This window comes from Bacillus rossius, assembly GCF_032445375.1.
Source record: "Bacillus rossius redtenbacheri isolate Brsri chromosome 4 unlocalized genomic scaffold, Brsri_v3 Brsri_v3_scf4_2, whole genome shotgun sequence".
Lineage (NCBI taxonomy): Eukaryota > Metazoa > Arthropoda > Insecta > Phasmatodea > Bacillidae > Bacillus > Bacillus rossius.
This window is the reverse complement of record NW_026962011.1, coordinates 510,771-535,160: the sequence shown is the minus strand read 5'-3', so window position 1 is coordinate 535,160 and position 24,390 is coordinate 510,771. Positions and strand designations below refer to the sequence as shown.

Here is a 24,390-nt window from a genome sequence, read left to right as displayed (position 1 = left end):
AGGCTGCTCCAGCGAAGAATTCCAGAGCATGATTCCGAAGGCCGCTCCAGCGAAGGATTCCAGTGCGTAGACCTGAAGGCTGCTCTGTAGAAGGGAAAGGGAAGGAGAATGAGGGGGGAGAGGAGGAGAGAGAAAGGTAATACACCCAATTCTAGATTCCTGATGTACTACCCCAGAGCTGTCTTTTTTTTCCTAGCCTAAATAATTATAAGTGTGTAAAGGGAGGGTCCAGGTTAGGGGAGGACCTAAGTGTGTCTCAGGCCGAAGCCTATACACTCCACCATGCGGGTTTTTAACCATGCAGGACAAGGGCGCGTGCATCATGTGCTTATTGGGGTTTACTGGCCAGCCATGGCTGCAATTGGCGCCATGACTGACGCCCCATTGTTCGTCTAGCTTAAAAGCAAACTAATGTGACCCAGGTAAAACCTCCATAGACACAAGGAAAACCCTGGGCCGGGTCATGCGAGGATCAATTAAGCAAGCAGGTAACTACTGGACAAAAGGGAAGAAGGGTCCAGGTACGAAGAGTTGGAGGGGCTGAAAAATCAACCATGCTGGAGTTGGGTGCTTGGGCCTTGCGGCCCGCTTTTAAATGTTGGGAACTCCTGGGTTATTATTAACCAGGGGCGCATGCGCCCCCAGGGGCGGGCGACTTCTCTCGTCAGCCCAACCTAGCTGCCCAGGCAGCCACAGTTAAAACAGAAGTGGGCAGACGAGCCAGTAAACCGGCTCGAACTGCGGGCGCACGGAGCGAAAGGCAGCTTGACGTTGCGCCATCTTCATCTTCCTTCTTCAGGTCAACAGCAGTGTACATTTCAAACCAGGGTGAGGGGAAGGAACCAACCTCGCCACCCAAAATCCCCGAGACGGTTGAAAGTCGCACCGCTCGAGGCTACTACTGCCAGACCTACAGTAGCCCCAGCTGAAGGTCCCTGATGTCTTCCTTCAGAGTTCCGATGCATTTCAGTTCCGTTGCGCGCGCAGCAGTCCACAGCTCTGCAAGTTCCAGCCCGCAGTTCGTCTACACTTCGCTACTATGGCACATCGAGCTCCCCTGCGGTGCCTTCGCCGACGGAACTGCTTCCTGCCACACGCCTAGCTACATTCAGGATACCTTTCAACCCGATAGTCGTGATAACGACTCCACAGGCCGGCCATTGGTCCGCTGACTGCTATTGGTTATTCACAGTCACCCCAGCGAGATTGCAACTCTCGAGCTGGGATAGAGGTGGGTTGCAGAGTAACTGATACATGCCTGTATCAAGAACTGAAAACGAGTACACTATTCAAGTATAAAATACTTTAGTATCAGTTTAGAATTCACCTGGAACAACACCATGGCCAATGTGTGCAGAACCCGATCGCAGATGACAGTTACTTGGGCGGAGCTTGTGAAAAGGGAGGGAACGGCGTGACGAATAAGGGGTGAAGGGAAAGAATGTAAGGGAGGGGGAAGCCTAAGATGTACATCAAGTTCTGTCCCTGCCCGAACACGCCCGAATATTCACCTTCGGCCAACCTCGGGTTAATTTATATATATTTATATTTCTCTGTTTATTTTAATGTAGCTATACTAACCCAACTAACCGTCCATAGTGTTTTAAAGTGTTTTAATGTAGCTAACATAACCAACCACTTTTAATATTCGAATTCATTTTTCCTGTGTAAAAATAAAACAAATCCCGAGGTTGACCGAAGGTGAATATTCGGGCATGTTCGGGCAGGGACAGAGCTTGATGTACGTCTTAGGCTTCTCATCAAAGTACGCTCAGTGCACAGTGCATGCTCCTTGCAATGATTGAAGACTACGATTACGAAAGGCGTGGAAAGAGAACACCGATACCTTTTATCAACTATGAAGAATGTAGAATGAGAAAACTGATACCTTTTTACGAAGAACGTGGAAAGAGAAAACTGATACCTTTTTACGCTGGTGATGACGGCACGGAGGATGTGTAACCTGTAACAAGAATGCTGATACCTTGTTGCTTCCAGGGACTGCTACTGGTCTTGCTGATACAGAAGTATCAGCTACTTGTAACCAGTACATTACTGTATCAGTAACTGGTTGGAACTGATACCGAAAATTGCACAAGAGTCTAGCGGCAGAAACGCTACTTCCTGCAACTGGCTGCAAATGCCGCACCGATCACGCTCGTTCCGGGGCCGGCGGCGTGATCCCGCAACGGGAAGCCTTCTTTTCACTCACGAGAGAGCAAAACGTCCGATCGTGAATCTTCGTTTTTTTTTGGTTCATTGTAAATAAATATGAAGGTGCTGTTTAAAGGAAAGACCATAAACAAGGCAATGGTATTTATTTATAATCGTTTTTAGAGGAAAATACCTAATTGAAGAAATTTACTTCATGGATTTGTATATTTTTCATACCGTATAAAATCTAGGAACTCTTTGTTTTCCACAAATATTATCGGGACGCCCCATATTTATTCCCTTGCAATTTACGCAACTTGTAATTTTCATGATAACTAATGGTCAATTAGGTTAGGTTAGCTACATTACAAATACTTTAAAACATTGTGGACGGTTGATTTGGTTAGGATAGCTACATTAAAGATACTGTGAAATCATGTAAACGGTTTCCTAGCACTGGATAGCTACATATTAAAAAGTTATTTGCTAAGCAACAATACAATGATTTTACAATATTTTTAATGTAGCTATACTAACCTAATATAACCAACCATCCACTGAACCGTCTGTGTGGCTTTTTTATACTGGAGAGAAAAAACACGTGTGTAAATAAAACCATCCAAGAGTTAGGTACTCCCGATCGGCCAACTTCGGAAAGGTTCGGCATTTACAGCCAGTTGCAGTAAGGTAGCATTGCTGTCGTTAGACTCTTGTATGGTCGCTGCTTCTCTGCGCCCCTGCGCGCAAACACGACACAGGCGGACTCCCCAGGGCTCTTCAGCGCTCCGGGTCAGAGTGGCCAACCTAGTCGAGGGCGCGAAGCGGTAGCTGGCCACGCCTCACTCTCTTTTTCGTCCCTTTTTAATTCCACTTACCTGACCACGTCTTGCGGCGAAAATGCCCAGGCTGGCAGCATAATGTGTCGGAATTAAGGCCTCCCACAACCCCCCGGTACACACGAGCGGAAGCCTGCCCCTTCCCTGAGTAATGACACAATAAATCCCACTTATTTACATTCTGCAGCAGGCGTCATCTATTGGCGCCGGGTGCATCACCATCTTACAGTATAACTAGTTTAGGCATAGAGATTAGGTAAAAAATACCTTGCAGTGTCGGAGCAGTCATGTTTGTTTCAGGGATGAGTATGTAGCACTCGCATAAGGGGGCCGAGACCAAATGCAGGACACGACAGACTCATTAAAAAAACTAGTTGTTTAACTGCTGGTCGTTAAATTCAGAGAGTATTTACGACCTGAAGACATTCGGAGGACTCAGCATTCGTGTCGAGGTCTACCGACACCCCAATGGTTTTGTTCAGCGTGTTATCTCCCAGAGGTTTGGCTACCTCAAAAAAACCTGCAGGGCCTCCTCCATGTACTGCTGGTGCAGCGCATGCAGCCAGTGCCACAAAACTGAGGTTTGTACTCGAGGAAGGAATAGGGACATGGAAAAATGCGCGCAGGGAGGGCTTCAATTGTGCCTATTACAAAGGCTGCATGGCCTACAAGAGGGAGAACTGGAGGCACCTCCCACAGCAGGAATGGAAAGAAAGAGAGCTGTAATGAAAACACACTATCGTCGTCCCAAGTGCTCCTCTGGCTCACTGAGGCCATTATTTCCCGTTACTGCTACAAGATTGCATGTGCGCCGGCGCCCGTGCGCGAAAGTGTAACTAAGGTTTTGTTTATGTAATTATGTGAGTGTGTAAATATCTATTTGTGTTGTTGTGTACCTGTAGATGTGTTTCCCGGGCGACTGAGTCACGTCTCCCCGCCTGTGACCATGTGGGCTCCACGCACTCGCACACGATGGGAAGAGGGGGGATTCATGTGCACACGTCAAGAGGGGAGGCTGCCGAGACATCGCGGAGCGTGGGTGGAGTCAGTCGCCTGAGTGGGATGAGAGAGTGCGGTCGCGAAGTTGTGAGTGAGAGTCGAACGGACACTGTCAGTCGTGTCACCGTTGTCACGTCCCCGTCATTTGCATCTTCGTCGGTCATGTCACTGTCATTCACGTTGTCAGTCACGTCACCATCAGTATTGCCCCCAATGTTCGCGTCGGCAGTTACATCACAGTCTTTCGTGTCATCGTCATTCACGTCACTGCCAGCCACATCACTGTCATTCACGCCACTGTCAGTCGCCTCACTGTCGTGTCACCACCAGTCACATCACTTTCGTGTCACCGCCAGTCAAGTCACTGCTAGTGTCGTGTCGCGCTCAAAGTACATGGAGCCGGGCCTCGCCCTGATGGACTGTCACTGATGGGAGCATTGACAGCCCATGTACAGTGTGTGACGTGTGCAGTAAACACAACTTAACGTCATAAACTCTTTTATTTCACCCGAGTTAGGGTAGTTCCCTTGCCATGTGGCACGTACCCTCTCTAACGGAGCAGCTGGTCATTGACTCCGAACCACGGGAACGACCCTAACGTCGACAAAATGGCTCCTAACTAGTGTGGCTGACCATGAGCTATTACATAGAAACGGACATGAATAGTGCGGATTTCCAAAACTTTCGGGAGCCGCGAGGTTGCTGGGAGTCGAGCGGGGACAAGAGCGGCGCGGGAGCGGCAGCTAACGCGCCAAAATGGTGTGAGATTGCGCCAGCAAGCGATAAGAGCGCATCACACAGGTATCGGGTTTCATTCGGCCGCGCGAGTGAGTTAACTCTTCCCCCTTTTCCCCTTCAAGGGATCGCGCTGGATGAGCGCAGGCGAATTGCGCCCTTCGGATCAAGTGGAAGCCGAGTCCAGCCGAGCTACGACGAGTACAGCCGAGTCGGACCATTCAAGATCACCGCGCCGCTGAGTCAACTTTCACGGGGCGAAGAGCGTTCGGAAACGGGACCTCCGGCCATGGAGGGGGGGAGGCGGGCCCCCCTGCTTGTCTGTTCCCCACCACCTGATGTCCAGGTTCTCCGCTCGGGCCGGTCAGCCGGGCAGGACGTGGAATGTTACACACCTGTGCGCGTGAATATGGACATGGTCTGCCAGGTGTGTCATAAGCCACATGGGGTGAGCAGCTTGCGAGGGGATAGCACTACACTATGGTGCTCATGTAACCCTAAGGAAAAGACTATAAAAAAGGAAATATATAACCATGACACAGAGCGGGCCGTGATAAGGGAGTGCCAAACGTGCGGGATGGTTGGCTGTCCTGGGCGACCAGGCGAGATGGCGCGGTGCTATGTGTGCGGCACTATCAGACACCGGATTTGCACGACTGCACGCGAATTCGCTAATTTCAGGGACGGACTATTTCTATGCGCAGCCTGTAACGACGGTGTGCGGCGCTATGAGGAGGCACAACCGGAACCGGTACCGCGAAAGGCAAGCATGGCGGTGTCACTGCCTGTATTCACGGGGCGAGCACATGAAGATCCGCATGCATTTCTGCAAGCATGCTGGGACAGACTATCAAGACACGCGGTGCCAGAGGACGAGTTCACGGACAGAATTAGTGGACAGCTCCGGGACAGTGCCCAAGCCTGGTGGGCGATGCCAGGCGAATACCGGATGTCTTGGACCGAATTCGTTACCCGGTTCGAATCCCGTTTTGATGACACACGTTCCTGTGCCAGCTGTCGGTACCAGCTGTACTGTCAAACACAGCGGGCCGGGGAAAGCGTGGAAGGCTTTATTTATCAAAAGCTACGCTTCCACCGACGTCTGATGACAAGCTGCTCAGTCGCCGAGATACTGCCAGTGATCGTGGAGCTACTGTCACCGGAATTATGACCTTTTATGCGTAACACCGCGAGGAGAAGCGTGGACGATTTCCTAGCCGTGGCTAGGGAAACAGAGTGAGACATCCAGGCCATATAGAGTGCAACGGAGACCATGATGCAGTGGAGGCCCAACCCCACCCCGGCGATGCTGTCACCAAAAGATGCTGGAGCGGTGGTGCGGTACAATGGCCCGCCAGCACCGCCGGACAGATCCTCCCAGTCGCCGGGGTCGCGGGGACGCAAACTTGAGCCACAGGGCCAGTTGCGGCTGTCCTGGCTGCAGGCTGACCGAGGGGAGCGACGTGGAGGCCCGACAGCCCGCGAAGAGCGGCCTCCCCGCTGCAGGTACTGTCCAACAGAAATGTACCACTGGCACCGTGAATGCCCTGTCAAGGCCGCTGGAGAAGGAGGAAACAGAGGTGACACAACACAATCAGGAAACGCTTAGGTGAGGGCGATGAGACAGCTGGGCCCCGCTCTCCGAAACTCTAACCAGCCACGCTGCCCCGCCTACCTTACGTCGGCGGGAGTGGTCAGCGCCGGCCCGACGGGCCGTGCACCGAGTCTTCGGCGAGCTCTACCGTTCGCCCCACATCGTCGGCGTCCCTGCCAACAGCTGTGGGCACCAGTGATCTACCGCCCCGCCCACCTGACATCGGCGGGGGCGGTCCGCGCCGGCCCGATGGGCCATGCCCCGAGACTTCGGCGAGCTCTGCCGCTCGCCCCACGTCGTCGGCGTCCTCGCCAGCAGCTGCGGGCGCCAGTGATCTACCGCCCCGACCATCTGGCGTCGGCAGAGGCGGTACGTGCTGGCCCGGCGGGCCGTGCCTGGGGTCTTCGGCGAGCTCTGCCGCTCGCCCTACATCGCGGGGGGCCTCGACAGTAGATGCTGGGCTAGATGATATGCTGTCCCGGCTCGGGCGCATGGGTTCCGAGGAAGGCAGTCTGCTGCGCATACCTGTCTTGGTAGATGACCGGGAACTGGAGGCGCTGGTGGACACAGCCGCCAGTCACAGCTATATTGCGGCCCACCTCGTCGCCGGTGCTGACATGATGGCAGAGGCGGGGACAGTCCTGCTGGCCACCAGGGGAGCTTGCGCGCCCACGTCTGGGCGCACCCAGGTAAAAATCCACATAAGGAACCATGTTAGCCAAACGGACGCCATAGTGCTTCATGAGCTACGAGAGAAGCTGATCCTGGGAGCCCTCTGCCTGGCACAGGTCGATGCTACAATCGAAGTCCGTGCCAGGCGCTTGCAACTTGGTACCCGCGGCCACTGGACTGTCTACGGTATCCACCGGCCTATTCCATCCTCACCTAGCACAGTTGTAGGTTTGGATGAGCTGACCCATGGAGTTCTAGCCGAGCACCACGTCGACATCGACGAGGTGATAAGGGCTCATTCGCAAGTGTTTGCAGCCGCGGACCAGTTATGGAGGACTACAATTACAGATCATTTCATACCCCTAGTGCCCCATACCCACCCGTTCCAGAAAGTGTTTGGGTTCGGACCCCGTGAACAGGATGCCATACAGGTGCAAATCGAGGAGATGCTGCGAGTGGCGTCATAGAACCTAGTAATTTACCTTATAATAGTCGTATCGTAATGGCCACCAAGAAAGATGGAACGCTGAGATTTTCTTTAATTACAAAGCAATAAATCACCTCACCATTCCGGCACCACCACCATTAAACAACATCACGGATGCCCTCGCTGGTTTGGGTAATGCCACCATATTTTCAAAGCTTGACCTCAAGTCGGGGTACTGTCAAGTGCCAGTATGCCCCGCCGACCGCCCCAAAACAGCCTTTACTGCCCCAGATGGCAGGCGCTTCCAGTTCTGCGCGATGCCGTTCGGACTGATGGATGCTCCTGCGACCTTCCAGACCATGACCGTCCGTGTCCTGGATGGCTACATTGGCAAGTTTGTCCAAGCCTACCTGGACGATGTGATCATCTGGTCATGTTCGTGGGAGGAACACGCACACCATCTGGCCTTGGTGTTTGAACAGCTCGCCAGGCACGGGCTGACGTGCGCCCCGAGGAAGTGCCACATTGGGGTGGAGGAGATAGAGTTTCTGGGCCATATTGTGGATGCAGAGGGTTACCGCCCGCTGCCCAAACAGCTGTCCATTATTGAGGGCAGCAGGCACCCAAGACGCGGAAGCAGCTCCAGAAACTCATGGGGCGGTTGAATTGGTTGAGGTAATTTGTTCCCCACTTCGCCTCGATAACCTCGCCCATGACCGACCTGCTTTCACCAAAGCACAAATTCCGGTGGACCCAGGCCGCCGACCAGGCCCTGGGCGAGGTAAAACAACAGCTCCGCAACTGTCACACCCTGTCGCGACTAGTGCCGGACGAACGGGGAAAGCGGTTGTAGTCACTGATGTGTTCACGCGATGGACCGAGGCTTTTTCTGTCGCCAATGTCAAGGCGGGAACAATCATCGCCCTACTGGACCGAGAGGTGTTCCCATGGTATGGGTATCCGCGAGTGCTTCTCACGGATAATGGAGTCCAGTTTACGAGTCACATCTGGCGGAAGGCATGTGGGCGGTGGGGGGTCCATCATCACACCACCCCTACCTATCATCCCAGATCAAATCCCACTGAACGCCACAACCAAGACATTAAGACCCAGCTCCGTATCCACCTTGATAAGGACCACAATAAGTGGGACATTCACCTCCCCACCCTCTTATACTACCTCCGCCGGCGCACGAACGAGGTCACGAGATATTCTCCAGCTGAGCTGCTCCACGGTCACAACTTGGCATTGCCAGCCGAACTGGGCATCATTCAAACAGAAGAACCTTTCCCGGTAGAGGACCTACAGGCTGGGGCACGCAGGCATCAGGCCCAGTTTCTGGATCATCGAATGCCCAAGTCCTTAAATCAACTCTGGCAGATAATTCCAGGCCAGTTCGTGCACGTAAGGCTCCAGCATCTGTCGGCCAGGGGCCGTGGGTTTCGCGGGGGCCTCGCGCCCAAGTGGTCCGAGCCCAGGGAGGTGATGGCTCGCTTGGGGACGACCGCTTACCTGGTGCGGCAGCCGAATGGCCGAACGGCCAAAATACACCGTGATGCCTTGCGGCTAGCCACAGTCCCGATGCCGCAGCAGCCGTCAACCACAGGACCCGCGGATGGATTTACAGACCGGGACAGCCCCAGTGACCAACCAGAGACACTGCGGGGAGGCTGTTGTGCCAATTCTGACACCATGCTCTTAGACACCCACCCTGGAAGAAACCACTGCAGTAGGGAAGGAAGTAGATCGGACTCACCTCAGGTGCCGATGAACTTCGGCGACGAAATGGTCACTGGCAATACCAACCCAGCTGGATGCGAGGTTTCTTTAAACCCCGAAGCTCCAGTATTTTCCCGAGAAGTTATGCCCGCCCAACAAGCATATGGGTATGAGCCCAACGATTTCACCATAGACCACCTGGATGAGCTTGCTGACAGGCTGGACTCCAGGGATGCCAAAAACTCTGTCGTTAACACATCCCTTACCGCAATCCCTGATGGAGAGGTCCCTGAATTACCAGTCATTGACACCGTCCCTAAAATCGTATTCCCCGAGGATGTAATGGAAGGGTTAAATGGGGATGGGTGCCACCACCACATAGGTTATCCACCTGAAGGGCCCTGTGGCCCCGAGGAAGGGGTCATCATTAAACTCCTTGATGAGGTAAAGGAAAGGGACAGATCCCCACCTATGCACATAGACACCCCATGTTCCGGAAATAGCCCGCTGTTCCACTCGTCAACGCAGGCCTCCCTCCTACCTGCTAGAGTATTGGCCATGGGTACCCACCCAGCGGGTTACTCCTACTTCCAGCCATGGGATGCCAATATGAATGCCCGAGTGTTAATGGTGAAGTGCGTGTGATCGTAGCATCAGTGGGCAAAATGGCTTCGGCGGTTGGGGGGGGGGGGGGCATTTGACGTCGTCCCAAGTGATCCTCCGTCTCACTGAGGCCATTATTGCCCGTTGCTGCTTCAGGCTTGCATGTGCGCCGGCGCCCGTGCGCGAAAGTGTAACTAAGGTTTTGTTTATGTAATTATGTGAGTGTGTAAATATCATTTTCTGTTGTTGTGTACCTGTAGATGTGTTTCCCGGGCAACTGAGTCGCGTCTTCTCGCCTGTGACCATGTGCGCTCCATGCACTCGCACACAAAGGGAAGAGGGGGATTCATGTGCGCGCGGCAAGAGGGGAGGCTGCTGAGACATCGCGGAGCGTGGGTGGAGTCAGTCGCCTGAGTGGGATGAGAGAGTGCGGTCGCGAAGTTGTGAGTGAGAGTCGAACGGACACTGTCAGTCGTGTCACCGTTGTCACGTCCCCGTCATTCGCATCTTCGTCGGTCATGTCACTGTCATTCGCGTTGTCAGTCACGTCACCGTCAGTATTGTCCCCGTCGTTCGCGTCGGCAGTTACGTCACAGTCTTTCGTTTCATCGTCATTCGCATCACTGCCAGCCATGTCACTGTCATTCATGCCACTTTCAGTCGCGTCACTGTCGTTTCACCGCCAGTCACGTCACTTTCGTGTCACCGCCAGTCAAGTCACTGCTAGTGTCGTGTCGCGCTCAAAGTGCATGGAGCCGGGCCTCGCCCTGATGGACTGTCACAGATGGGAGCCTTGACAGCCCATGTACAGTGTATGATGTGTGCAGTAAACACAACTTAACGTCATAAATTCTTTTATTTCACCCGAGTTAGGGTAGTTGCCTTGCCATGTGGCACGTACACTCTCTACCGGAGCAGCTGGGCAGCGACTCCGAACCACGGGAACGGCCCTAACATCGACAACACAATGCCCAAAAACAAGCGAGCTGCAGACGATGCTCAAGTCCGCAGTGCTTGCTAACAGGTACGAGCTGGAGTACCCGGTCATGGCCTTGATTATGCTCCGAGGCAGGTGGAGGTTGTTCCTTGCTACACCCTACCAGGGGATGGCGATATTGGGACCGGCAGTAGGCCCTGCAGTAACCCCAAAGCGAAGCCACTGGGGATGCACGATGCAGATACAAATCTGTGTTGTCACCAGGATGCCCAAGGCAGCCGCCGACTCGGAGGACGAACAGCTCCTGGTGAATGAGCCATACGAAGTGGAGGCAGCCGAGCTACCCTCCCCACCCCTGGGTGGATGTGGGCAAGGTATCTTTGTCGAAGCAGAGTTCTGGATCAGGAAGGTAGAGCCTGCCGAGATGACCTCTAACACAACCGACAGCAGCACTGAGCCCCATGTTACTTGACAGACTACACCACAAACTCGGAGTAGAGCGTGCTGGTAAAGGGCGTCCTGGTGAGTCCAGAACAAAAGAGGTGAACATAACCCCTACGAACACTGTGGGAGAAGGCGTCCTGATCTTACTGCCCACAGTGTACGCACTGATTGCTTACGACTGGGCTTAACCCCCGGGGGGTGGGAGGGGTCTGACATCGTACCTCCTTCCCCCTTTATTAAAGTTAGGGTCTCAGTCCTGTCCGCAGCAAGCTACAACTTAGTTCATGATGTCACTTCCACTTGGTGCATCCAGGGCTCCAGTTCTGCCTGTACCATCGCCGAGACCAGATGAAGTCAGGTGGTGAGCCGCCATATATTGTCTCTTGGTTTTCCTACCGTTACATATTTGTTTCATTAGTGTTTTAGTAGTTTCTAGTGTAGCCATGTAAATAGCAGCAAGGGCTTTGTTAATCGCCTAGGACTAAAGCGATAACGCAGTCTGGTAGAGGCGTGTCCACGGGCTGAAACATGTGGACAACTAGATACTTCAGGGTACCTTGAACAATACTTTTTTACCATGCAGGTGACATCTCTCGGTAAACTTCAAGGACTGGACGGTCCGTGATCTGCCTCCCTTCAAGAGGCTGCGCTTTCGAGAGAGCTGGCACCTGGCAAAAACACTAAGCGGCAACGTTATCGAGGGACATCCGCCACGTCTCCACACTCCCTGCAGAAATGTGCCTATTATAACCTCCAATCGCCTGTGTGATTTTAGTGCTTTTTCCAGACATGTGCATTAAGTCATTTGCGGAAAATATCCATCTTTAGTAATGTGTATCTATGGTGCAAAGTGTCTGCAAGGCTTAGAATGTTACCAAACATTGTATATATTATTATTTGTGTAATGTATAAATTAGTTTTATATTCCGGGGTGAATAATTGATTATGAATTCAGCTGGAACACTTTTTATTATTTGTCTTTTTTTGTATTGTTGTATATCATGGTATGTTGTAATAATTTCACTATGTTATTTAATTATTTATGTATTTACTTTATTATATTTTAAGACAAGGTGTTAAGCTCATTAGATGTGTATTGAATTCGAACCTATGTAGTCCCTTTCTCAATTTCCAATTCAGCCATGTTTCAACAGCCACCACTATCTCAGCCCCATACAGCTCCACTACTGTCCATAACTTGTCAATTTTAAAAAACTGTAATAGTTAAACACCATTATGTTTACAGGTCCCCCTTTCTACCTTCCATCTTCTCCCATATCTTCACACCCACACCTGCGCCTACATTGATCCTGTGTTTCTCTTCCTCTCGCTTCTGTCTCATTACTCCTGCCTTCCTCCTCCCCTCTCACCTCTCACCCCCCCTTCCCTTAATTTAATTTAATTAATAGCTGCAATTGGGTACAAAGTGCCCGGTGGCAAGCATTCTCCCTACTTCCCCCTCACTCTCCTTCTGAACTGGTCCACACTCCCAGCCGCCACACACTCCTCCTCCAGCCTATTCCATTCCCCTACTGTCCTCACGACCATCACCTTTTTTTACCCTTTCTGTTCTCCTCTCTTTGAAAACCTTCCTAGTATTTTCCTTCCTACTTCTAGGCATTCCCATTTTGACTTTGTCCCCCAGCTCTCCCCATCCTCCCACTCCACTCAGCACCTGGTACATCTTGACCAATCTCTCCTTCTGTCTTCTATCCTTTAAGCTCTCCCATCTCATTCCTATCATCATCTCTGTGGTACTGCACTCCCCCTTCCCTTCTCTGTCCATTCTCCTCCACTTGCCCTTCACCCATCTAGCTGCTCTCCTCTGCACCCCCTCCAGCTCCCTCTCAAGAACTGCCGTGTATGGGTCCCACACTGCTGCGGCATACTCCAGCATGGGGCGGACCATAGTTTTATAGGCCTTGTCACGTATGCTGCTGCTTCCCCCCCTGAGCACTCGTCCCAGCATGCCCAGGGCCTGTCTGCTCTTCTTCACTACCTTGTCTACATGCTCCCCCCACCCCAGGTTACCCTGCAGCACCACCCCTAGATATTTATAGCTGTTGGCCTCACTTATCACGTCTCCCCTCCAGCGATATTCCCTCCTGACAATCTTCCTCTTCCTGGTAAACCTGACCACTTTCGTCTTTCCCACATTTATTTTCATACCATTATTTTCCACCCATTCTTCCAGCCTTTCCAGTTCCTCCTGTAACCCATTTCTCTCCGCATCCATGTAAACCACGCAGTCGTCTGCAAAAAGCCTAATATGCCCTTGTATCTTCTCTCCTATATCATTCATCATTATGGTAAAGAGAAGTGGGCCAAGCACACTGCCCTGCGGCACCCCTGATGTAACCCTTCCTTCCTCCGATAACTCCTCCTCCACACGTACCCTCTGTGTCCGGTTGCTTATGAAGTCACCAATCCAACCCACCACCCTCCTGTCACTTATAGCTCCCTCCACTTTTTTCATCATTTTTTCGTGAGGAACTTTATCGAATGCTTTTTCAAAATCGATGAAGCAGGCATCAATCTGTAGACCATTATCTACCCCCTCCACCAGCTCCTCCAACAGTCCAGCCAGCTGAGTCTCACACGAATATCCCCTTCGAAATCCATGCTGTCTCCTGTCAATCCACTTTCTACCATCCAGCTCCCCTACCACATGCCTGTGCACTAACCTCTCCATCACCTTGCCCACCGCCGATGTGATACTAACAGGTCTATAGCTGGCTGGGTCCTCTTTGCTACCCCCCTTCTTGTATATCGGTACCACCACCGCCTCCTTCCATTCTTGCGGCAACTTGCCCTCCTGCATCGATCTACTGAATAGCAGCTCCAGGTACTTCACCATGGCTTGCCCCCCCAGCTTTATCATCCCATTCCCTATGCCATCCTTACCTATGGCTTTCCTGCTGTCTAACCTTTTCACTACTTTCTCAATTTCTTCCTTCCTGATCTCAAGTCGTTTCTCGTGTCGCCCTGTACTATGCTCAGCATGTTTCCTTTCCCACTGTTTTTCCTTCTAGAACACTGACATGTACTGCATGGCCAACAAGTTTGCCTTTTCCTTGGATCCCGCTGCAATTTCACCTTCCTGATTCCTCAAAATTGGTACCCCTGTCCCTGTGCCCTTCGTGCTTCTAACAAACCCGTACAGCTTTTGCCAGTTGCCTTTTGTCCCCTGTACCATCAGGTCCCCGAGATAGGCCTCCTTCGCCTTCTTTATCTCTCTATTCAGTTGCTTTCCTATTTCTTTCAGCTCCTCTGTTACAGTCTTCTTTCCTTCCTTTTTCCCCAGCGCATATAACAGTCTACCCTTCCTCTTGAGTTTCCGAATTTCCCTTCCATAATAAGGTGGGTCCCCTCCCACATTAATCCTCTTTTTAGGTACGTATTGCTCTTGAGCATCTCCCACCACCTTTTTGAAATCCTTCCACAGTTCCTGCACATCGATGCCTATGCTCCATTGGTCGAATCTTTCTTCCAGAAACTCCTCCACCCTTGTCTGTACTGCCCTCCCATACAACCATATTTGCCTGCTGCTGCCTTTCATGACCTTCTTGTCCAGGCTAATCTCCACAATGGGAATATTGTGATCGCTTATCCCATCCACCACTTTAGAGTGAGTGGCTAGCTCCTCGGGTCTTACCAGCACTACATCCAATATTGAACCGCCAGCTCCCCCACCCATCCTAGTTTCCTCTACCACCACCTGTTGTAACCCCATGTTCACCAGTTTAGTTGCCCTCCGTTGTCCCAGTGGCCCCACCAGTTCCTTACCAACCTGCCATTTGACCCCTGGAAGGTTGAGGTCACCTGCTACAACTACCATGCTGTCCTCCTTCAGCATATCAAGCCTTTCGAGTACCGCCTCCACCTCTGTACCCCCATCACCTGGCGGCCTGTACACTGCAAACAGCTGCATTTTCCTCTTCTTCCCTGAGATCTCCAAGTGAAGTATTTCTTCCTTTACTCCCATCCACTTTACTTCTGCATCTAACTCCCCCCGAACAAGAACCATTATCCCACCCCCTCTCCTGTTTCTATCCCTTCTGAAAACTATGTAACTCCCTCTCCTTATTTCGTTGTCTGCAACATCCTCATCCAGCCATGTCTCTACTGCCACCACTATATCTGCCCCATAGAGCTCAACCACTGTCCAGAACTTGTCCACTTTGTTTAGGATACTCCTGCAGTTAACAACCATTATATTTACTCTCTCCCTTTTTTTCCTACCCTCTTCTCCTGTTTCTATATGCACCCTCCCCTCCCCATCCTGCTTTTGTCTTTCCCTCCCTCTCTCCATTCCTTCTTGATTATTTCCCCTGCCTCCCCCCTCCCCCCCACCTTTCTCACTTCATTCCTTCCTACTAGCTGCACCCTACCTTTGACCTCCCCCCTACCCCGTTTCCCTGCCCCATGTTACCCGCTCTTAAACCGTCTATCATCACCTGCGTCAGGATTCCCACACCTTCCCTATTCAGATGGATTTGATCCCTTGCCATGTGTCTCATCTGAAGTCGACTCCTTGCGCTGATGTAGTTTGCTCCCCACTCCTGACACTGCTTCAGCATGATGGCTTCCGCAGCCCTGAGCTTGTGGATAGGCACACCCCTCCTAGGCAGCACTCCACTCACCAGGATGTCTCCCCTCACTTTCCTTTTTAACTCACAAAGCATTCCCTTCATGTCCTCCTCAAACTTTCCTGGTCCTCCCCCTCTAACAAGGTCGTTTGTGCCCACATGCACAATCACCTTCCTTATTCCGTCAAGCTGGCTAGCCTTAACTCTATCTCTTACATCCTCCAACCTCTCACCACTCCTCCCTGCCTTATACGCCCCCGGTATGTTTACATATCTGAGCATCGAATCCCCGAATAATGCCACCTTTACGCTTCCGATTCCCCTACCTTCCATAGTCCCCTCATTCCCATCCCCTTTATTTGACTTATCTTCCTTTAGCCTGCCTGTGTCCTCTCTGGCTACCTCAGCCCATGATTTCTCTTCTCCCTTTTTGGTTCCGTCATTCTTGCATTTCGTCCCCTCCATTTTGCTTACCCAGTCATCCCTACCTTCCCCCTCGATTGTATCTTTCCACTTTTGTATCTGACCCTCTAGCGCTACCTTTTGCTTCCGCAAGTTGCTGACCTCTTCCTCCAGATCCCTAACCTTCCTGTTTTGCTTGCGTAGTCTGTCAATTTCTTTTCTCCCCTCCTCCAGTTCCCCCCTTAACATCCACACTTCCTTCCTCAATTCAGCCTCCTTACTCCTAGTTTGCCCCAATGCCGTCCAATACTAGCTGTGTCCAGCCCATGCTCTCTCCCCTCCCCATTCCCCTCCCCCATCCTTTCTGTTCCGAACCCCTCTCCCACTACCTGCGTTAACATTCCCACAGTTTCCCTATTCAAATATACTTAGTCCTAGCCATATGCTGCATCTGTATCCGGCTCCTGGCACTGAAAACGTCCACTCTCCAGTACCTGGCACTGCTTTATTATTATAGTTTCCGCAGTCTCTGAGGTCATTGAAATAGATAACCATCCTTGCATATCATTCTTGAATTTGCCTGGCCCTCTCTCCCTAATGACATCTTAAAATAACCGTCCTGACTCCTTCCAAATGACTTTCCCATACTATGCTCTGTAAGTCTGTAAACATCTCCCACTCCCATCACTTTGTATGCCCTTGGTTGAAACAACAATGCTTTGCTCTCCTTGCCAGCTCCATCCCCTTCATTGAACCCCCCTTATGTAACCTCCTGCCTAAGCTCCACTTACAAGCTAGATCAGCCAAAATTTTTTTTATTTATTCCTCATTCATGTTATTCTTATGCCTTACTTTGGTCACTTCTACCTTTCTTTCCAAACCCCTGTTATCTCCCACCTCACATCTGTGTTTCCATAGCTTCACCTCCTCTTCCAGAGCTCTATCTCCTCTTCCAGAGCTCCATTTTGTCTCCTCCATCTGCTGAGCTCTTCCTTCAGTTACTTGAGTATATCGTTCTACTCACTTAGCCTTCACCCGAGTGAGTTCGACCATTAACTGGCTCACCTCTCACTGCAATTCAACCTCCTTGTTTCCTGGTGCCTCAACTTCTCACCCTCTGTTCCTCTTGTTTACACTCCTACTCCCTTCTCCTGCTAGATTTACTCTCTCTATTTCTTTCCTTTAGATTCTCCCTATTTCAATCAATCTCTCATAAAGAATATTTCTTAACCAATCTCTTCCTTGGTTTCCATTCGATTCTTCTAAATCCCATTGCCTTTACTTATTACCTCAATCTGTAGGTCTCAGTCTTGTTTCCCTTAATTACACAACTTCACACCCACAGTTTTTTCTGTAGTTTCTTCAAATCCTCTATGATACCTCCACAATCATTATGGAACTATTACCTGCACTTATTACCTCGTTCTGTAAGTCCCATCTCAGATTTCCTTGAATTACACACCTTGCACAGTCATTGATTTTTCTCTAGGCTCTTTCTAACCTTCTATGATTACTCCACAACCCATATGGAACCGTTACTAGTACCTACTTATTTCCTCAATCTGTAGTTTGTGAAAGGTCACAATTGTGCCTGGTTAAGACATGAATGTTCCTTGCCATACAGTGAAACACAAATTATCCTGATGACTGTTGCAGGCAGTTGAGTGTACAATTTTGTTAATGATAATTAAATTATTTGTAAACTATTGCTAGTTGACTTTAAATTAAAGAGTTTGAATTGAATTTTAAGATTTGTTCTTCTCCAGATGAAAAATACATGTTCATCACACAATTTGTAGAAGAAAAAAACCACTTTCATTGCCAATTGTTATTCACAGTCCTGTCCCTTAACAAAAGAGTATCCCTTGCGACCGTTTGTCTGCCAGGTACAGAAGAAAACGGGAAGTAACGTCCCAGTGGACCACAGACTACCCGGGCCTTTATTGCATATCTGGGTCCTAAAACCTGACTTCCAAAACACGAAGAAAATAATGGTTAAAACTTAGCAGCGGCATGGCCCCAACTCCACACATGAATTGTCTGCCCTTAAGCACTCATTTCATTATTTGATGAGCTGCCGCTTCTGCATCTACTTTTGCCGTAATACTTGAACATTGACTGATGAGACAAAGCGTAGTACAAAAAAACCACAAAAAATAACAACTGGTGGCTTCCCTGAAAAAGCTGCCTTTCTGTTGGCTAAAAATATTTTCTTACATTAATAGGTACTCTGTGATTCACTATTCGGAGAGCTTTCCTACGGTTCTGGAAAAAGTCTGTCTCTCTTTAACCCAGGATATGATAAAATATTGTCTTATCATTTCGGAGCCACGGCATTGGTTATTCTTCCTTCTTACTGTCTTTCACAGAAACCATTGTCCAATGTTCTAGAGATGTCACTAGTTATAAAAAGAACATTAAAGAAAATAAAATATTGAATATCACACTTACATAAATAATCACCGTAACCTTGATTGAGTCTCTTTTGCAACCATACCATCATCCCTTTCATATTTATGTTTTTTTTGAAATACTTTATAATTAGCATACCATAGTTCTCCAGCCCTAACTTCTTCATCCAAGTACATCTCTACTTGCCATATACACTCCTACAATTTATCATTACCATTGTCCCATTGTCAGTAAATCTGTCCCTTCTTGTTTCTTCTCCTCTTAAACAATTTCATTCTAGATTCCTGCTCTGCCTTTAACCAATCACCCTTTCTTCTGATCACTTAACTCCTTTGTTCCCATTTCTTTCTTCCACTTCTCCATTTCCTGCAGAATACTGTCCTCTTTCTAGGCCCTCTGCTGTCTCTTGGTGCTAGAGGTAGTTGTTTGCAGGATTCTGCCCCGACTTCTGGCCTGGCTCTTCAAGCGCAGGTTCCACATGGACCTTCACATAGGAAGGATTGGCATTCCCTACCTTACTATCCACGATGTCCACTTCACCAGAAACGGCGTGTCTGTGGTAAGTATCAGGGTTTCAGTAATTTATTATATTTGGAAATTATATGTGGTATGTACCATGTAAATATTAGTAATATTGTTCAATATTGTTTGAATACTTCACTGAATTTAGGTGCATCACATTTATTTCCAAATAATGTGGCATAATTGTGCTATCAAGAGTATTTATACTGCCTCTGAAACAAGTGAATTTGTGGTGTTTCTTTTTGTTGTGTTCCTGTTTCTTTGTTTTGTATAATTTTCTTGTGTGAGATATAGTTTAAACTTTGATTATTCTGCAAAGCTTAGGTAAGCATAGACATAGGTACATGTGGTTTCTCTTCCAACTGAAGATAAAGATTGGCTTTGCGTTAAAAAATATTATCCAAATTCATTGACACAGAAACGTCTGGTTTTTATTTCCGATTAAATTCAGAAAAATGTTATAGTTGTGGAACAAGGAAAGTTGTGTACCTAGTTAAAAGTATCAAAAATAGAATGTTAAAAAATATAAAATAGAAAAAAAGTTTTAAATGGCAGTAAAAACTTTTCTAAAGAATATCTAAGTTAGTTAAGTTTTGAATTTAAGTAATATTTAAAGAAATAAAAAGTATGTATTTTGATCATTGCATTATCATGAAACTGCATTTAACTTTTTGGAGCATAAGCAGAGGCTGTTCCTGAAAACCTACAGCTGTTTTAACCCTTCTTTTTGTATGTCTTATTTTCAGATTCTTTTATATTTATTATTTATTTCATAGTGTGAGGGTTTTCACTACAGCAAGCTCTAGGAAATGGCCGACAGCACGTTTTATTTATTAACGACAGTATCTCTGATAGGCACGACTATGTTTCAGTAATTATGTGTTAGTAATAGAATGTTACAAATTGTAATTATAAAGACACAGAAAGTAGAGAATTATATATGTGTTGAATAGACTGTTAGTTGAAACTGCGGAAATAAACATGTTCTTGTGAAAACGTCCACCCTTAACCTCTTTATTTAAAATGTTTTGCAAATAGGGACTCGTCACCCTACCTTAAAGACTGTTTCAGGAAAAACACGAGTGGTGGAACCGGCCCCAGAACCTGATACTCATGACAGGGCCGTCACGATATCAGGAACACAGACGATCCCGGTAGATTCACTTCCATTCCCTTTCCCCATCATCCTTCATGATTCATTTCATCATCATAATTTCACGTACATATTCCCTTCATTTCCATCTTTACGGTCGACACAGATAAGAGTAAGTCATTAATGTTTTCATGTTAAAAGTGTGGTGAGGCAGCTGGCCTATGTGTGTATGTGTGCAGCACGTGGACGAGATCGGGTTCCGCAGCAGCTTATTCTCCAGCGATGTGACTAAGCTGCTGGCGGTCGTTGTGAAGGATGTGCGCATCAACAGGGCTGTGGGCGGAGTCCAGGCGAGTCCCCCTCTCGGAGCCCCTGGCCGACCCGTGAACCTGCAGGGCATCACCGTGCCGCCACTCATCGTGACCTTGGCGCAGGTCAGTCCTCGTTTGTATTTTGTTGCTTCCACACATTCTTACATGCACTTTATATTATTTACTGCACTGTCAAATGAAATGTCAGTAATTACTGCAACATACTGGCTGCAGCAGGCAGCCAGTAGGTTAAATATAAGTGCAAAGTTGTCACGGTTATGCGATAAAGTGCACAAGAAGGGCAACTCTTAACTGCGTGTAATGTAAGCAGGGTGTAAGGAAAGTATATTTTCATAAATTTTTAATGATATTGATCAGGAATGGCACATAAATCCATCATAAGAAAAAAATATTAGCTAAATCATTAAATCTATGCTTATATTAAAATGACTAGAAAATCTCTCATATCACAAATAAGCATACTGATGGAAAATTTTATTCACTCAAATTACAATTGGCTTTGCAATCATCAACAAAGTTATGTTAATTATTCATACACAATAGCTTTACTTCAGTTTGATTATATTCGGGGATAGCCTTTCTGCTAAAACCATATTAAAGCTACCTCTGTTACAGAATTCATGAAAATTGGTGTAGTGGTAGAGATGTGATCAAGAAAGTTTGCCCCTTGTTTGAAAGTATTGTAGGAGTTATGAATTTTTATGGGTGATAGTGATACAAACATTTTTGAAAACTATACCAACACACACACAGATATATATATATATATATATATATATATATATATATATATATATATATATATATATATATATATATATATATATATAAAATTGTTGTTCTGGTTGCACCTTGACTCCTCCCTCCTCAGTTATTTCATTCTCACCAGTATTATTATTTTGAGCATGTCCACGAAGATACGTGTGTTGTATGGTACAAGTTGATGAAGGATCAGTGTCTTGTCCTTGCTCGCAGCTGATGGCAGTGCACGTGGACGGTGTGAATGCCATGTTACTGCGCATGGAGCAGCCAGAGTGCTTGGCACACATCACAGCATCACAGCTGCACTTGGACGGTAGTGTGCTGCACGGGGCACGCACTCTGCTGGTGAACTGCACGGCCGGCACTGTCACTGCCAAGGTGTTGCGTCACCCAGCATCGCCGCGCGGAGGCCACACCTGTTTGCTGGAGTTGGGCTGTGGCATAGCTCTGGAGGCCTCTGTGCTCGCGCAAGGACAGCTGTCACTACAGGTCAGACCTTCGTCCTGGCTTGTTCCCTAGCTCTGACAGCAACAGCAATCACTAAAGGTCAGACCCTCATCCTCGCTTGTTCCCTATCTATGACAGCAATGCAGCTGTTATCACTATAGATCATACACATGTCGTCTCTTCTTACCTAACTATGAAAGCAACACAGAATAGGACTGACATCAACTCAACAGTTGCTAAAATTAAAATAAGTCAAAATTTATATATTTATTACTAAACCACTATTTGTTAAAGAATATTATTTGTACTAGTTAATCTGTTTTATCATTTTGGGATTCCATATCTTTGGAAAATACAGAGAGGAAAAATGTAGATCACTAATATCATTCATGATCACTCGTACAATTTGCTATTTTAGTATTTTCATTGGCAAATATTGATAATTCTGAATGCAATACATTAGCAATGAGAGTTAAAACATGGAGTATTTAATTTTTTTTTAGTGTATATAATTGTTAAATTACATTTTATAGGAACTAGTATAGTGACAGAAAGAAAAATAATGTACCATTCCACTAAACAAATTTAACTCAAGCAAAAGGTTTATGTTAACCTTGGAGGTGAGTTTAGCTTCATAAGAATCAGTTGTGACCATCCACTAGGGATTATCCAAGAATGCTAATCCATGAAAGTGAAGAACGACAGAAAGATCAAATACAGCTCGATCTTTATTAAAAACATTACCACAATCTCATGAAATGAGAATGTAAACATAATTACTTGTAACAAGAATTTAAATATCAGATTTCTCTTGGCTTTAAAAAAAAAAATATAGATAATACTCATCTCAAGGAACTATAGGGAAAGTTCAGTAATTTGTAGTATTTAAATACATTAATTCTAAACTTGCACTCTTCTTACTGTGACACTGTGTAGTGTCACAATTTTTTTTTTTTTGGGGTTTTTTGTGGTGTTGTGCGTGTTTGCTGTCCGTCGTGGAGGTTGGTGGTGACGCGGTCCGGTGACCGGTGAAGTGGAGTCTCTTGCCGGCGGGGATGTTGTTCTTTGGCGTGGCGTTGCGCGGCCAGTGGAGTGGAGTATTTGGTTGGACGAGGTGATGTTCTTTGCCTTGTCGGGTTTTTGACTGCTGGAGTGTGGGCAGAGAAGGGAGAGCGAGGGCAGAGAGCGCAGGTTGGTTGTGGGACTCGTGAAAGGAATTTATTCCTAATGGTGGCGCATATGTTAGGGATGTGTTATCGCAAATGAGAAGTCACACGAGTTTACCGGGAGAAATAAATCGACATGTGAGACCTGCAATAATAGTACGAGACGCCTGTTGAAGTGTGAGGCAAGAATGCGATAGTACAAATGGGGTACATCTGCGGTCTACTTGCTGGTGTGTACAGTTGATTATTGCTCAGCGCCGCAGTGAAATTTGTCTACAGCTACGAGAAATTAGTTCAAGTTATTCTACGCTGCGAGGTTTTTTGAAGATGCGGAAGGTGACGCGACAGGAAGATAGAAGTACTACTCTTCGACCATCTGAGATTCTACAGTGAAATGCGACGACGTGCAGCGAGCTGTGCAGTATTGTCCACCGGGCTGGGGATTTGCATCGCCGCGCGGTTGCAAGATTGAAGACACCTAAGAGGCCGTGTCGTATGTACCTACGGTGTTTCAAGAAAGCAGGATCTATCTAATTTGCTGGTCCGCACTTAGGTGCTGTGTGTCCTGGTCTGTAGTTCATCAGCAAAACTGTGAGTGTTGGGATTTTATGTATTTTTTTTTTGGGGTAACGAATTTGTTGTGTTTCGGCGCGGGTAATAATTCCCATTTTATTGAATTATTTTTATAGTTTAGTGATTTCTGATGGAAGTTAGGGTTGGGTGTTTTGTGATATTTTTTTGGTAATTCATAGGTGTCGACCAAGGTTGTTTTTATGAGACTAAATATTTGTAGTTATTGGTATTGTTATTCTTGCTCATGAATTTGGTGATTTCGATGAAAAGGCTATTTTATCAAATTTTTTTATAATCTTGCCTTTTTTTTATGATTATTATTTATATTAAACGGCCGGGGTTTTAGGCATGCGTGCAATATTAATATTGTATTAATTATTTCCTAGTGTTAGATACTAGGTGGTTGAGACCATCTTGGACGTTATATGTTATATATTTTTTAAATATTTGAATGTTTATGTATATATAATTTTGCGTACTTGGAAAGAAATAATAAATGTGGAGTACTGAAATGAATAATCTTAATGAGACCGTTTGTTGAATTCTATCAAAACACTTGTAGTTGATCATTTATAGTGAGATAAAAACAATTTCGGTAGGGATAATGTTTTTTTTTTAATCTTGAGTTATTGTAAGCAGTTCAGATGTAAATTTTGAAATGTTGTTAAGGTAATGTTATGGTTTATATTATGCTTACATTTATTTGTACATGAGAGGGGTCTTATGTTACTTCAGCGCGCTGGGAGTAGGCCTCGAAACTATGTATTACTAAATCAAAACTTTATTGTAGGTGTGTGAGTTTACAAATACAGTAAGTCCTCGGTTTACGTCAGGGTTACGTTCCTGAAAACCGCGACGTAAATAGAAACAACGCAAAATGAGCCATGTTTCATGCCACCGGCCGGCCACGGCCCAAGGTCGGCTGGAAGCGCTGGCATACAGACGTGACAACGGGCAATTTTATCAGCAAAT

General features: G+C 47.6%; 1 protein-coding gene across 3 annotated transcripts in view; it reads left to right on the top strand.

The window, feature by feature from the left end:
• Nucleotides 1–11,430: 11,430 nt before the first annotated feature.
• The window catches only part of LOC134541952 (protein hobbit), a 440,842-nt gene continuing 427,882 nt past the window's right edge, over nt 11,431–24,390 (top strand). Inside the window, exons 1-5 of one of the 3 annotated variants that reach the window (XM_063385710.1) lie at nt 11,431–11,481; nt 11,704–12,124; nt 18,956–19,082; nt 20,378–20,572; nt 21,446–21,721. In XM_063385710.1, coding sequence (XP_063241780.1) covers nt 12,066–12,124; nt 18,956–19,082; nt 20,378–20,572; nt 21,446–21,721 — 657 coding nt within the window. In that variant the 5' untranslated portion in view covers nt 11,431–11,481; nt 11,704–12,065. Of the gene's footprint in view, nt 11,482–11,655; nt 12,125–18,955; nt 19,083–20,377; nt 20,573–21,445; nt 21,722–24,390 lie in introns of those variants that run through there. The other 2 variants (XM_063385709.1, XM_063385711.1) reach the window with 2 other exon arrangements.